This window comes from Cupressus sempervirens, chromosome 10 (genome assembly GCF_028749045.1).
Source record: "Cupressus sempervirens isolate cs-2001-9-10 chromosome 10, ASM2874904v1, whole genome shotgun sequence".
Lineage (NCBI taxonomy): Eukaryota > Viridiplantae > Streptophyta > Pinopsida > Cupressales > Cupressaceae > Cupressus > Cupressus sempervirens.
In genome coordinates, this window is record NC_143127.1 from 980,775,123 (window position 1) to 980,792,411 (window position 17,289).

Genomic DNA, 17,289 nt, shown 5'->3' on the forward strand with positions numbered 1-17,289 from the left:
ATTAAAGAATAAATAAATATAAAAGAAACTAAATATGTTTAATCAATAAGAAAGGAAGAATGAATTTCTCGTAATAACTATTTTAGTTTTCCATACTTATTACTAACCATTTAATGTAAAAAGAAAACAAAAAGTATGTTTTTTTAATTTAATTAATCAACAATAAAATTTAATGCTGAAACAGTCAAATAATCTAAATACATGGGCACAACGAATGCACCCGATAATGCATAGTTGAGAAGCGATTTGGTGTCGCATTTTCTGTAATTGGTGCAGCAAATAACATAAATAAAAATCAGAACTCTATGTCAAGAACACCTGCAAAGTATTATATCTACACTCCTATTCTTTCCAACCGATTCTTGCATATCAGTGATACGTCTCATGCAAATAAATAGACACTGAAAAAACCATTCGAAATCAGATTTTAATTCAAAAGAATTAGTCATAAACAGACACTTAAAAAACCATTCCAATTCAGATTTTAATTCAAAAGAATTAGTAAATGTTTCGGGCAAACATGGAAGTATAAACAAGTCTCTCTCTGTTTTGACATATCTGTGTTGTCATTACTCATAACAAGTATCTTCACAAAATCATTCAAAAATACAACATAACTACACCTCAAACGCGTGCCACACCTCACCAGAAGATTCCATGCAATGGATTATAGCAAAGGAATCATCATTAAATTACATGATTATAGCAAAGATTCCGCCACTGTTCCTCAACCCAGTCGGCTAATTTGCCGCTAAAGAACCAATGAACGTTGATTTGCCTCAGAGAAAGGCTATTTTTTGATGTTTCTAATTGCGGACGAGGCGGGGTTTCGAGGGCTAAATTTAGCAGCGACTCCGCTATTTCGGCGACTTCCCGGAAAATAAACCTCGCCTGGAGCAGATTTCTGCAAGGGGAAAGGTTCTAGGGTTTAGCGGAGGGAAAAAATTTCGGTCGCGCGGAGCTCTCGGGATCGAGCCTCTGTTTAGCTGTTCGGTGACGATTAGTTTGGGAAGTATCAACATTGTGTGTGGAGCAGATTTCTGCATGTTGCGACTGGACAGGGGCATGTGTAAGGATTTACTTACAGCAGAGAGGTAATTCTGACTCGTTTTCAGGAGCGGAGGCTAAATATAGCTTATAGCGTGAGAATTATTTAAGAAAAGAATTATTATCATATGAGCGGATTCTTGTTCGTAGCACAGGAGGAGGAGTTTTTCTAAGCATGGGAAATGTCATCTTAGTGCTAATAGTATTCGCGTTACTTTCCACCCTTGTGTGGATTTGGGTGACATCTTTGTGCTTCCATTTTCTTATTCGAGTTAAGTGATGTAGCCCTTCTGATAGCGACATAGGATCTTTATCTTATGCAATATCAACAAGACTTAAGTAAGATAGTCAGGGGACTCAAGAAGATGATGACCTTCCGGCACGTCAATTGCATCATGGAAGCCGTCGTACATTTCTTCAGATGCACCATTGCTCGTGCAAGTCATAATGCTCAGGTGCTGTACACAATGCTGAGGGATTTGTTGTGAAATAATTTCAATTTTACTACTCCTATTTAGTTTTGTTCTCATAGAACACTTGATCTTTGTGAACTAATCAGTATATTTAAATAGATGATATGTGGATTTTTAAAAAATAGTCATCTTGTATTTGTATGCTCTGTACGAAAATCCATTCCTACTATATGCCAAAACATCCCCTCACCTCGTACAAACTTAGTCCATCGTACACTCTACATGGCTGTATTGTACGGGTCCCATCGTACGTCAACACTCCCCCACACAGTAAGGTCTTCCTTACTCTAACTCTGTACGCCCTCTTAGCAATCCCTTACATCGACTCTATTTCATAGTCATCGCTCTATATAGTTTTATAAATCAATTTTATGTGTTGATATTCTTTTCCTCAATGCAAAAAAAACATGTACGTAAATATACTGCTGTTTCAATTTTTGATATGGTGTTAGGTATATTTGAAACATGGGGTCGCATTGCATGAGGTTGCACATAAGGAGTGAATACAAAACAGTTATCTGTATACAAAGAGATGATCTTATTATATTTGTCCCCGATTCTTTATTTTTAGTAACATAAAGTGAAATTTGGTTCATAATATTAATACACTGAACAGTGAAACTCTAACCATACAATGTGGATGCAATTTGTTCCATCACGATTCAGGTTCAGGAGGAACCCTACCATTTACAGTTTGGAACTTGGTGACTATGTTAGAATTTTTTTGATACATTCTGGAGGCCAAGAAAATTTGGAAGTCCTGTAATTTTTTTTAGGATCTGAGAAGTCTGGACTGAATCAGACAAATCTAGCTTGTTCAAAATGTCTAAATTTGAGCTATATCTGGCAGGATGTGACAAAACTTCTTTGGACATACGTTCATCTTTAGTATGACTTAAAGTAAAGACATTTGAAACTTTCTATCAATTGCCATGTCATACATCCAATCAGAATTTCATGAAAAAAGAGAAGCTTGTGAAAAAAACTTGAATTGCATAATTTATCTGCATAACAAATCCCAATTTGTATTGAAAAGCAAACAGCATGTATATTTCAAATGGTACTAGTAGCAAAACACATACATAAATGGGCCTGAATTCAGAAAGATGTAGAGAGTTGTGAACATGGAAGTGGGATATAAGTAGGTGCTTTCCAACATATGCGGAATAATGGGCTTCAATTGGAGCCAATTATGACAGTCAACCTTGCATTTTTTATCAGTAAAATCAATCAGTTGATTTCTTTGGAGAAGTAAGAGCCATGAAGCAGTTCTTAGGTATCAAAAGTTGGAAAGCTGGAGAGAGATTGAATATTTGTGGCCTCTGTGAGTTGCCAGATATAGACATGCAAGAGTTTCATAAACACTAGGCTTGCTTTGTCTAAGAAGTAGCAATTTTATGAATATTGAAAGTAGGCGATTTTGAATAATTGGGTTGGTTTTGAAATATAGGTGTTAGTTTTGTCATGTGACAACAATGGCTGAAAAAGACCGAGAACTCTTCTACTTACTTTCCTAATTGGTTTCTAGAGACTTTGGGTATCCTAACTTATCACATGTAAATGTCCATTGAGGCAATTTAGAAGCGTTCAAGTTTAATTTTTTGAACTGTAGTATTTATAAGTTAGAAACCTACCATAGGCAAAAGAGCATAGTTGAGTGTATAAAAGAGCTGCTGTAGTGATCTAGAGATGGAAATAAGTTGTTTCAAATTTTCAAGCAATCTAAGATCATTATTTCCATTCAAGATAGTGGAAGGTGTGTTTTTAAATTTTACTCACTTATTTATTTAGTTTTCTCCTCGGAATTACATCAGATATATAAGCAAAATTGCATCAGAATTATGAGCAGAATTACAATAGATTATGAGCAAATTTATAGGAGACCTTTCAAGTGATTTAAGGTATATATGTGGCAAACTTTTTAAAGAAGTTGAAGGCAGATTTCTAGCAGAACTTTCAAGGAGATTTGAGCAGATTTATAGCAGACCTTTCAAGGAGATAAAAGGTACATTTATAGCAGATCTTTCAAGTGATTTAATTCTGATTTTAAAGGTGATTTATAGGAGATTTGAGGTAGAGTTGAAGGAGATTTCTTTTCATGATGAGTATGATTCTCTTGTGTTACCAGTTGGTGCCTCTCAATAGAAGAGATTGGCCTCTCTTGCTGGGTTGGTGCTCAATGGTGGGGATTGGTGTATCCAGTGAGTTAGTTTCTACAAAGTTTTGTATGGACTGCTGTCTTCAATAGGTTGGTGCGTACAATGTTTGTAAGAGGAGTCTTTATTAACAATATTTTGCCATGGTTTTCTCAGGAAAGCATTTCCACATAAATCTTGTGTTCTTAGTTGCTGATGTTGCATGATTGATGATTATTGTGATTATCAATTTGGAAGAGTAAAAGATTGCCTTATACTGATTTACCACACCTTTAGTATAAGCATGTGCTCATCACTTTGTATATAGACATTTTTTAATTCATTTCTTAAGCAAACCTCATACAATCCTCAAGTTCTGAATATAGCTAACACCATACCAAAATTTGAAATAGGGATATACTTATGTGTGAATATTTTTGCATTGTGAGAAATAATATCAATACATATTGATATAATTGATTAGCACACTATATGAAGCGATGTCTATAATGCTTGATTACATGTTTACTCAATTATGAAGTGCAATTAAATATGATAGCTAATGTAAAGGCCTAAATTGAAACAATTTTATAAACTTTTTGTTTCATCAACATTGTTATCCTCATATTGAACTGCCACCATTATATTTGTGTGCTGTAGTGGGACGGATTCTCATGCAAGCCTCACACAGTAGATAAAGAGCAATTTGTTTAGTAGAATTTTCGTTTCCCCTTGAGAATAGTTCTGATGAAGCTTTGGTAGTCTGCACATCAAACACAATCTGTGACTATACAATTTGCATCCATGCAACATAATTGTTAACCATATATCACATATCTCCTATGCAATTAAAACTTGATCCAATATATGATCTCCTAACCAAAAACATAATTCCTTTCGGCTTCTAGAATGAAATGTGTAGAATCTTTGACCAAAACAATAAAGCGATGATAGCCAATCAAGAGTAAATAACTCTGATGTTGGCTCAACCAAAATATATCATTTATGGAAATTAATTCTCCAACCAATACATCATACCGGTAAATCATTGCCAACCGCCCTGTTCTTCACAGAACTGTCAGCCCAATACTCAGAAATGAATATCTCCATAATGCAACCACTTCAAACCTTGCGATGATCGTACTAGACGTAATCATGTGTACCACCATGCCCCACAATCTCATGCTGTAACTAAATCTGCTCATATTTAATTGGTCTTTCTGACTGCCTGAACACTGCTTCCAGTAGACTAATTTTTTTTGCAAGTGTAAAACTTCCAGTAAATCCTCTCAACTCCAAAATGACCATGAAAAAGAATATTAGTTGTTATCAATGACAACTTACCATGCTTTGCTAAACACTCTTGCCCACACAACATGGGTAGCCTATGTAGACAGAGAACTCGTCTTTGTCCTGCCAATCATGTCTCAGTTCTAAGCCATACATGATTGTTTCCAGTCTTTAGTTTTACTTCCAACAACCGACCATTATAGGGTTTGTAGAACATTTACTGTAGCTAAGCCCAAGGGCATTTTATAACACCCCTTGTTCCACAAGTGGCAGGAGTTCTTGTCCATCCAACATGGGGTGGCCTACTTAGATAGGGAATCCATCTTTGCCCACCCAACCGGGTCTCCTTACTAGCCCTTACATGATTGTTTTTATAGTTAATACTATAATATTGCATACCAATCACTTTCTTTAATATTTTAGATTGTTGTACTATTTTCTGAGTTCTATTCAAATTATACTTGGTCATTTGATTTAAGGGCATTTTATAACACCCCTTGTTCCACAAGTGGCAGGAGTTCTTGTCCATCCAACATGGGGTGGCCTACTTAGATAGGGAATCCATCTTTGCCCACCCAACCGGGTCTCCTTACTAGCCCTTACATGATTGTTTTTATAGTTAATACTATAATATTGCATACCAATCACTTTCTTTAATATTTTAGATTGTTGTACTATTTTCTGAGTTCTATTCAAATTATACTTGGTCATTTGATTTATGCCGATTGGTTGATATTTGTATGAATGTTTGATTGATTGAGTGAATTCCTTTGATTGTATAATTTGAGGTATTGGTGAGTGATGATTAAGTGATTGCTGATAAGATGATTGACCAGTGATAATGTAAGGAGTGTTGTTTAATATATTGGCAAAGATGATTGAATGAATGCCAATTTGATAGAAAGATGCTTGATTTCTTGATTCCAAGATGAAGGGATGATTGATGTGGATTTGATGATAGTTTTCTTGATTTCATGATGGATTAATGATTGATGGATAAATGAAGGATTTCTTTTGATGGATTTATTAGTGATCCTTGAACACTTGGAATAAATTCTCTTGTTTACTGTATTGGTGAAATGTCTCCACCTTTTATAAGGATTGAGACACCACTTTTCATTGTTGCCTTTGGAAAAAAAAAATGTTATTCCCCAAATCATTTTACCTTGGATTTCATCCTCAAATAAAACTTTATCTTCTTTATATCATCTAGTGTGAGGATAAGTCACATCTCTTCATCATGTCTTCCCTTTGCAATAGCTACAACCTTTCACAGTTAACACTTTCTAAAAGGGACACAATCCTTCATCATTTTCGCTCTTTGAGATAGACGACCTTTCATAATACAACCCTTTGCCCTTTGAAATAATTACTTATTTTCTTCCCCCTCCTATGCTCCCTTTAATCCCTCCATAATTCCTATGCTCCATTCTTGTTTCCTCCTCCCACATCTCCTTTCAAATGATTTTTTGCTATTCCTTTTGTATCTCATGTTTGAGGGACATTTATTCTTTTATAATTTAATTTTATTATTATTGCTTATTATTAATTCCAATTTCAAAAAGATGACATTTCAACGAGGATAGATTGAATTCCAAGCCCTTTTCAAGTTTGTCTTTATGAGAAACTACATAAAATGATATAATTCAGTTTCATCTCCTTTATGAGCTCTAATAATCCACTTAGTACACAAATCTAACCCATGCTGATGAGTTTCCATTAAATGCACGCTGGTAGGCTCACAAGGGAGACAACAAAAATCCTAGACATCTCTATGAAATTCCTTTTCATGTGTAGAAGCAGCCCAAATAAAGTCTTAAAGAACCCTTGGAACTGGCCCAACATAAAGAGTGATAAATATGCATGTTATAAATTTGTTAATAAGAATTTTTAAAATTTCTTGTTAATCATGAACAACATGATAAGATTTGGAGATCTAAGCAGGGACCACAATCAAAAATTGCTGAAGGGTTTGTTCCTACTCAATAGATGGATCTTCAACTATAAAGATTTGTTAGTAATGGTTGACAAAAACTTGATGTTACTAGAATCTATCAACCTTCAAGTTTGTTTTCGCTTAGTTATAAAGTACTTGCTACCATCTTGGAGCACTAGCTTGCAAATTTCCTCGTCTGACATCATAATACCATAAGGAATCAAAAGCAATATGCCCTTATTTAGTGGTGAAAGTTCAAGTGATAAAGTGCTATGAAGCCCAAGTGCTTTTTTGAGATAACGATCTAGAACACTGTGTGAATTTTTTTAGGCAACTCTAAAGATGAGGTTTTATCTTCTCAACAACACTGTCTATAGGGATTAGGCACAAGAAGACTGAATCGTCCACCTCAAAAATAAAATTAGCTTTGTGTTAATCCACAAAAAAACTTCTATTGATTCTGTGCACTTTGAAGATTATTCTTAAGTGACTTAAGGATGTCCCGACTCTCCTTAATCCAATCCTTGGCCTTGGGAGTTATGTTGTCTCCAAATTCCAATTCTATGTAGATGTAGCATCATATCCATACAAGCTCAAAAATGAGTCATCCCAATCAACCAATGATAGGTGGTATTACAGCATTGCTCAATCGAATGCAACAACCTAATCTAGGCCTTCTACTACCCCACAACATAATTGGGTAAATACCCTTCCACCCATTTGTTAGCAATCTTCGTTTGACCAACTGTTTGTGTATGGTAATTACTGCTTAGGGTCAGCTCTATGCCAGCCATCCTAAATAGCTCTTGGTGGAAGACATTGAGAAACCTGTTATCTTGATAATTTACAATGTTATTTGGTAGCCCATGGGGTCAACACACCTCTATGAAGAACAACTTTGCAATGTGAGGTACCTTGTTCCTAGATGATATGGCAAAGAAATGTGCATGTTTGGTCAATTTGTCAATTACTACCTAGATGCCATCTCTACCATGCACTCTAGGAAGGCCAACAATGAAATCCATGGATATGCTTTCCGACTTCTATTTAGGGATGGATAATGACGACAATAAGCTTTCTTGGAAAGTATTCTTTGACTTGTCTTGTTGACAAGTCATACATTCACAAAGGCTCCAAAAATATTTCTCTCGCCCCACTCCATCTTCCTTTATGCTTTCCAAAATATTCATTTCCTTAAAAGACATGCCTCTTCCAAGGGAAGCAATTATCTTAAGGGTCATCACTGTTCATGAACTTAACTCCAAATGAACAAATTGGACCCCTATGCATGAATTGATGCTTTTCTAAATGTTTGTTTGTTAAAAAACATGATGCAATAGAGTCGCAGCCCTTTCATGTAAGATGAAGTCACACCTATTGGGAAATCACTAATTTTCATTAATAAGCTTGTCTTCTTGTTAATTGCCACTGTTAACAAATTGCACCCTTTTACTGGACACTAACTATTTACCATTTTATTCCTCGAAAAAAAATCTAAAACAGATCGATGTATTATGGACATTCACTCTAATACTATTATTGTATATTGCTGCATTATTGAATACACAACACTGTATGTGTAATATTGCCAATTTTACAAATAAGAATGATTTTTGTCTTCATTTGGTTGCTGATCTTTGCTATTATTCTATGTTATTTCACTACGTTACACAGAGTGCTTCTCTCAATTGTGATTGCTGCCTATGATCACTATTTCCATTTTTAATATGGATCGTCGCATATTGCACTTTGCAGTAAGCTGTCATATGTATATATATGAAACATTGTTTTCTTGTTTGGATTGGATGGGAACATCACAGTTTTCCCTCCTTGAATCTGCTTACCCACAAGCAAGATCAGATGTTCATGATGATACTAGGGTCTCAATTACATTGGTAGGTCGCCTCTACACATACTCATGTCTTGAACTTACAAGGTTTGTTAAACTTAACCATATTATTAAAAAAACTATCCATCATATCAGTTCTAAGGTTCCAAGGGTGGCAGCACACTCTTCTCATAATGTAGCTAGGTTGAACAAGGGCAACAGTGGTCCTTTGATGTCCTTTAGTAAGATGAGTAATCCAATATTGCACAAACTCTTTAGAAGATGGTCATTTGAGAAACCCAAACCCCACAATAATAGGCTTTTGAAAATCATTATAAGTTAAACTATTTCCATAGCTGTTGAATCTCAATTGATTGAGTTAAATTATTTCCATAGCTGTTGAATCTCAATTGATTCCAGGATTCCAAGTTGTCCAATCTATGGCAACCATCATGATGTTATAACGTGATTTCTGGAGATGAAAATCTGAATGGTACTTGTAGAACCTCTTGTAATTAGCTTCCATAAAGTTGGCAATGGTTCAAGCCATTTGGCCTTGAATTGATTTTATCATTATGGGAAAACAATTGCAGTAATAACTATTTTATGTAGGACATAAACTGGAAGTGTTACTTCTCCTTTCCGTTGAACTCAAGTGTTCAACATATGGTCTTTGAGCTATGGAATGATTCTTCTTCATTAACCTGATCTGAATTGCAATCTTTCGTAGTTTGATTGAAGAGTGATTCGTAATACCATCACTATTGTTTGTCTCACTACTCCAAGCTTGTATCCACAGTTCTTTGATACGAAATGTGCTAAGGTCCAAAGTTTTATGTTCGTTTTGAACCTTATCATATGACTCCATAATAGCTTCTTTATTTGATTTGAGAAACAGATTATCACAGGTCACATTAGCTTCAACCTCAAACACGGGATTATTAACAAGCTGAAAGTTATCCTTGTTTCCAAACCTATCTTTTTTCCAAATTTTACTATCTGATTTCTGCAGACAATAGTTTGAGTCATGGTGCTTCGCTATATTTTTGATCCCTTAATCTCATCATTTCCTTCTTTGACCTCTTTTTTTTTTTGAAGTGTCCAGTTACTACACCTTGATTTTCTATCTGTAAGGTTTCATGAGCATCTATCAACTTATCCATTTCTTGCTTATGTTGATCTGGCATCTCATGACATCTAGCTGTTGATCTATCTTTGCTTACTATGTTTGTTATCTCATCTTTCTGTGACATTTCATTATTTATCTTCCTCAAGGTGGCAAATTGGACACACAATGACTTCTTATTCACTATCATTAGAAATGATACTCTTCTCATCCACAGCCACCAACTTGTTAGTGGATGCCATGTACTTATGAAGCTGAAAAGGGTAATTATGAATGCCATTTTGGCTTATAAAATCATTAGTTATCCTCAATACATGATCCTTAAGATGGAGTAACAGCAATCTGATAATCTTCATGAATGTATGTACTCAATTTATTTTGATAGAAGAAACATGTGAAGAATCAACTGCTTCTTGTAATGCTTGATGATTATCTATTGATTTATCTTTTTCCAAGGTTTCGTGACTTGCAATTGTCAAACTCTTTACGCTATCTCCCCTTGGTACAACGACCTTCAAGGCCTTAAATGACTGATTATTGGTTAGATGAGTCTGTGCGTGTGTGAAACTCTTGATGCAATATTTGAATCATAATCATTGCTCTCTTGTACATTCAAGCGTTCATGCTTTCCAATTTTACTCCATATGTCAAAATAATGATCTCTATGCTCTTTGGGCAAGTGCTTCATCCTTATAGGCATATCGTGTTGTAATCCTTATCTATCCAATCCTGTTGAAATTGATCTTGTAGATCTACCAATGTGGGTTCATTGCTTTCTTCATGTTCCACTCAGGTGGGAATGTTAGTATCATCAGTATCGAATTTGTTGAATGCATATGTCTAGTTGGAGTATGATTACTGTTGGATTGATCTCCATTTCCTTCATGGCCTCCTTTGTTGCCATTACAGTTGTTATTATTGTTGTTGCTTAACATGGATTTTGTTAGTAAGTCCAACAGTCAAGCCATTCTTTCTTGATTGATTCTTTGCTCTGCCACTGTTTGATTCATGCAGTTGTTAATTTTTCCATGTCCCCCCATACCAGTTTCTTCTTGTTTGCTCTTCTTTGAGGAGGACTTGAATGTTATCTTATTTTCCGTAGTTTGGTGGATTACTTTCTGTAATAGCACTTAGTTTCTTTATGATTCATAACCTTCAGAAGTTGGCGATATAGCTTGCTCTAATACCATTGTAATGTCCCTTATATGATTTCTTAGGATCTGGACAAATTCTTATGATGCAAATTGCAACAGACTTCTTTCTATCTATAACATACACACAACTCTTTAATTTGCCACAAATGAGTTTATGTAATGTGACTTGCTAATTTGTATAGTATCAAAATCCCTTTCTAATGAATTTGACAAGGAAAGATTGATCAATGCAATTGTCTGCTATCTTGATGTAAAAAATAATTCTGCTATAGTTCTCAAATCAATGATTGTATAATTGCTATATTATAGAAATTGTCCTTGATCAACAAATATTGATTATATTATCCTTATATCCAAATGCTCTGTGCAAGATAACCGCTTATATAGTAGATATCGATCTGAAAAATGGATTGAACAAACAACTGCAATATCTGATGTAACTTTGGTAGGAATGTTGTTTATGAAGATTGTTCTGAACAAACTAATGCAAGATAAATGCTGATATGACAAGGGTTGATCTGATTATATATAAATAGGTTTTAAATATTATACTGATCTGAATTTGACAAAGAGTTTTAAATATTATACTGATCTGATTATATATAAATAGGTTTTAAATATTATACTGATCTGAATTTGACAAAGACGTGCCGGAAGGTCATCATCTTCTTGAGTCCCCTGACTATCTTACTTAAGTCTTGTTGATATTGCATAAGATAAAGATCCTATGTCGCTATCAGAAGGGCTACTTTCAATATTCATAAAATTGCTACTTCTTAGACAAAGCAAGCCTAGTGTTTATGAAACTCTTGCATGTCTATATCTGGCAACTCACAGATGCCACAAATATTCAATCTCTCTCCAGCTTTCCAACTTTTGATGCCTAAGAACTGCTTTATGGCTCTTACTTCTCCAAAGAAATCAACTGATTGATTTTACTGATAGAAAATGCAAGGTTGACTGTCATAATTGGCTCCAATTGAAGCCCATTATTCCGCGTATGTTGGAAAACACCTACTTATATCCCACCTCCATGTTCACAACTCTCTACATCTTTATGAATTCAGGCCCATTTATGTATGTGTTTTGCTACTAGTACCATTTGAAATATACATGCTGTTTGCTTTTCAATACAAATTGGGATTTGTTATGCAAATAGATTATGCAATTCAAGTTTTTTTCACAAGCTTCCCTTTTTTCATGGAATTCTGATTGGATGTATGACATGGCAATTGATAGAAAGTTTCAAATGTCTTTACTTTAAGTCATACTAAAGATGAACGTATGTCCAAAGAAGTTTTGTCACATCCTTCCAGATATAGCTCAAATTTAGACATTTTGAACAAGCTAGATTTGTCTGATTCAGTCCAGACTTCTCAGATCCTAAAAAAAATTACAGGACTTCCAAATTTTCTTGGCCTCCAAAATGTATCAAAAAAATTCTAACATAGTCACCAAGTTCCAAACTGTACATGGTAGGGTTCCTCTTGAACCTGAATCATGATGGAACAAATTGCATCCACATTGTATGGTTAGAGTTTCACTGTTCAGTGTATTAATATTATGAACCAAATTTCACTTTATGTTACTAAAAATAAAGAATCGGGGACAAATATAATAAGATCATCTCTTTGTATACAGATAACTGTTTTGTATTCACTCCTTATGTGCAACCTCATGCAATGCGATCCCATGTTTCAAATATACCTAACACCATATCAAAAATTGAAACAACAATATATTTACGTACATGTTTTTTCTGCATTGAGGAAAAGAATATCAATACATAAAATTGATTTATAAAACTATATAGAGCAATGACTATGAAATAGAGTCGATGTAAGGGATTGCTAAGAGGGCGTACAGAGTTAGAGTAAGGAAGACCTTACTGTGTGGGGAGTGTTGACGTACGATGGGACCCGTACAATACAGCCATGTAGAGTGTACGATGGACTAAGTTTGTACGGGGTGAGGGGATGTTTTGGCATATAGTAGGAATGGATTTTCATACAGAGCATACAAATACAAGATGACTATTTTTTAAAAATCCACATATCATCTATTTAAATATACTGATTAGTTCACAAAGATCAAGTGTTCTATGAGAACAAAACTAAATAGGAGTAGTAAAATTGAAATTATTTCACAACAAATCCCTCAGCATTGTGTACAGCACCTGGGCATTATGACTTGCACGAGCAATGGTGCATCTGAAGAAATGTACGACGGCTTCCATGATGCAATTGACGTGCCGGAAGGTCATCATCTTCTTGAGTCCCCTGACTAACTTACTTAAGTCTTGTTGATATTGCATAAGATAAAGATCCTATGTCGCTATCAGAAGGGCTACATCACTTAACCAGAATGAGAAAATGGAAGCACAAAGATGTCACCCAAATCCACACAAGGGCGGAAGGTAACGCAAATACTATTAGCACTAATATGACATTTCCCATGCTTAGAAAAACTCCTCCTCCTGTGCTACGAAGAAGAATCTGCTCATATGATAATAATTCTTTTCCTAACTAATTCTCACGCCATAAGCTATATTTAGCCTCCGCTCCTGAAAACAAGTCAGAATTACCTCTCTGCTGTAGGTAAATCCTTACACATGCCCCTATCCAGTCGCAACATGCAGAAATAGTAGCCATTTCCCCTGTTGGATGACTGACAGCTTTCGAAATGTTGTAATCTTAACCATGCTAGTTTACTAATTTTATGGCAATTCTAGAAACAACACCATCTCAAGTAGTTCTAGAGAACTCTCAGCGCACTCAGAGGAATCCAATTTCGTTCAGTACCCACGTTGAAGTTCCCACGTTGGGCAACTACTGGCAAAGTGTATGATTCTCTTGTGATACCAGTCGGTGCCTCTCAATAGAAGAGATTGGCCTCTCTTGCTGGGTTGGTGCTCAATGGTGGGGATTGGTGTATCCAGTGAGTTAGTTTCTACAAAGTTTTGTATGGACTGCTGTCTCCAATAGGTTGGTGCCTACAATGTTTGTAAGAGGAGTCTGTATTAACAATATTTTGCCATGGTTCTCACAGGAAAGCATTTCCACATAAATCTTGTGCTCTTAGTTGCTGATGTTGCATGATTGATGATTATTGTGATTATCAATTTGGAAGAGTAAAAGATTGCCTTATACTGATTTACCACACCTTTAGTATAAGCATGTGCTCATCACTTTGTATATAGACATTTTTTAATTCATTTCTTCGGCAAACCTCATACAATCCTCAAGTTCTGAATATAGATAACACCATACCAAAAATTGAAATAGGGGTATACTTATGTGTGAATATTTTTGCATTGTGAGAAATAATATCAATACATATTGATATAATTGATTAGCACACTATATGAAGCGATGTCTATAATGCTTGATTAGATGTTTACTCAATTATGAAGTGCAATTAAATATGATAGCTAATGTAAAGACCTAAATTGAAACAATTGTATAAACTTTTTACTTCATCAACATTGTTGTTTACCGTACAGGTAAAGTAAATGAACGCACACAGAAAGTAACAGCAAAACAGTAGCATAATATTCGCAATAGTAAGTGAATGATTTACAATGATCCCAGACGGGATATAAATACTACTGCCGAACCTTCTCGAAGGAGTCCGTTGGCCACAATTATTCTATCCGTTACAAACCATTTACCGCCGGACCATCGGCTACAGGAACATCGCCGGACCGTCGGCTACAGAAACACCGCCGGACCGTCGACTACAGAATGCAAAATACTGTCGGAACCATCCAGTCGGCTAACACCATCCCCCCCAAAAAGAAAAGTCGTCTCCTGACGACTGACAAAAATATCTAAGACAAATTAATAAACAAAATACATTAATAGAGTGACTACAACAAGAGAAATCTGCTTCTGCCACATCACTTCCACATTCATCCCGTTACATCTGTAGCCTCTGCTAACACAATACTGTCTCCTCAAGATGACCTTGATAGCCACCTGTGTTGTTTTCTCTGTTTTCAATTCCTCAGTGCCCTAAGCCAAGTGTCGTTGCACTGCCTCCAACTGGATGATCAGCTCCTCCCGAGCTCTCTACGCATCCACCAAGACAGCCTCACAACCAACACCTGCTCCTACTACCTTTGGTACACAGAAAGTCCATGCCTGCAGCAATCAACTCTTCTCAACTGGTCAGACTCCCACGACTGATATCCGCCACGACTGGGGGTCCAGGGGGCAACGCCCCTGGCGGGGTCGAGGGGCAGCGCCCCTCGCCGCCAAGACCAAATTAACACTTCGCAACCCACACAAAAATGCACGGATCACACCATTTCTGTCATTATCTGCCGATTCTTCACTCTTTCTGGCAACCACGGATGCATCCTCTTCCCTTTGGCATCATCTGTCACTCATTCTGAACAACTTGATTTTGTCGACGTTTTTTTTTTTTTTCTTTTAATTATTTCCTGTAGGTACTGAACCTCTGACTGGTGCCCGCGTCCTACCTGCGGCCTTCTGGTGTCGCCCGCGGCCTTCCTGTTCTTCCTGGCGGACTTTCTTTTTCTACCCGTGGCCCAATCTTTCGCCGGCGGCTAACTGGGCGAGGATCCGATGCGGTGGTCACAATAGTTCCGCGGGGGCTCTTACTTTTCCTGCTGGAACCTTCGTTTACTTTTCCTGCCGAACCCTTCGTTCTCCGTCGAAGCAATTATTATGCCCGAGGCTTCACACTCCGTGGGGGTCTCTTGCCCGTGGACCCGCGGAACTTTCAACTTCACTGGTCGCGGACAGCTGTTGCCCACGGGGCCTCCAACTTCAACGCCCGCGGGGCCTTTCTTTCGGCCGTAGACAATTGTTGCCCGCGGGACCTCCGGCAGGTGTTGCCCGTGGGGTCTAACTTGCCCGCGGGGCCTCCGGCAGGTGCTTCCCGCGGGGCCTCCGGCGGATGTTGCCCGCGGGGTCTGACTTGCCCGTGGGGCCTTTCCGCGGCTCCTTTTTTTTTTTTTTTCAATTTTTTTTTTTTTTTTTTTTTTCTTTTTTCTTTTTTTCAAATTTTTTTTTTGATTTTTTTTTTTTTTTTTCTTCCCTAAAAGAAATCAAATAACAAAGGTACCTCCGTTTTGTCTCCCGGTGTCGCCATTCTGCAACGACGACGGAGTCAGCTGGCCATCTTGTGACAGCGACGGAGTCTTCCCGGCCCCATATATTTTAAATTTGGATCTGTTGACTGCCGGAGGTACTTTCTGCCTGTCCAAAGTTGATAATCTGATCGCTCCATTGTCGCCGACCTTCCGAATCTGATATGGTCCACCCCATCTGCCCTTAAACTTTTCCACTTTGATTTCATTTTGACCGTCGTACGGCTTACGTTTGTTCTGTGTCACCCCCGTCGCCCACTGTGCCTGCGGTCGTCGCGCAACTAGATTATTTCTTTGCTGTCGGTGCCCTTCCACTAATTTTATGCTGCGGTGTAACCTTTTCTTTCCGTGCGGTCCCTTCACCATGTACCGGACAGTGGGATCTTTCGTTTTTCTGTGTTCAGACTGTATGTTCTTCCCCTCAGCTTCAGCCATGGCAGCTTTTCCTTCTTCCGCTTCCCTGCATTCCTCTAGACATTCGTTTTTCTCCTTTTTCTCATCTTCATTGACCGTTAACATATTGCAACTCGGAAAGAGTTCGTAGTCTTCTATCTGCCAATGGTAAAGGCCATTCACCGAATCCAAGTCGTCGTCATTCGATCCTCCGTCAAGTCTCAATACTCCTTCATCCGGTTCCATTCTCCTCTTTCCTTCATCATCACTCTCGCCTTCACTGTCAGAATCTGACAATGCTGCCTCCTCGCCAACCATTTGCGTGTGCAGGTCAATTATGAATCTTTTGCCTCCACGCTCCATTGATAGGGTATTGCATTTCCAATCATGTTTTACTTTTGCTTGCACCAACCAATCCCGTCCCAGAATAGCATCATAGCCTTTTCTTTTTAATGGAATGACTACAAAATCCAATAAAAATGGTTGCGTACCAATTGTTACCGGTTGCGCTTTCAGAATTCCCAACAGTTTGATTCCATGTTGGTCTGCCGTGAGCAACTGAAATGCAGGTGGCCACAACGTCGGTTTTCCCAACTTCTTCCAAGTATCCTCCGGTACGACATTCACGCCGGACCCTCCGTCAACAATTGTCTCTGTCAAAACATTTCCCAAAATCCCCATCTCAACGACCGCCGGATGCCGTCCGGAGGTGAGTGCCAGCAACATTGGGTCTGTTGTCATTACTTCCCTACTATTCCTTCCTGTGTCCTCCGGTGCTTTTGAAAACGGTG

The 17,289-nt window shown here is 37.3% G+C and overlaps 1 protein-coding gene across 5 annotated transcripts in view; it reads left to right on the top strand.

Moving 5' to 3' along the window:
* Positions 1 to 235: 235 nt before the first annotated feature.
* Positions 236 to 17,289, top strand: part of LOC149537253 (serine/threonine-protein kinase BSK1-like) — a 131,419-nt gene continuing 114,365 nt past the window's right edge. The window contains exons 1-2 of one of the 5 annotated variants that reach the window (XM_089807565.1): positions 3,325 to 3,525; positions 3,649 to 3,768. Coding sequence is in view for 1 of the 5 variants with exons in the window: in XM_089807564.1 (XP_089663690.1) it covers positions 1,365 to 1,502 (138 nt within the window). In the remaining 4 variants the exon portion in view is untranslated. The other 4 variants (XM_089807568.1, XM_089807567.1, XM_089807564.1 and 1 more) reach the window with 4 other exon arrangements.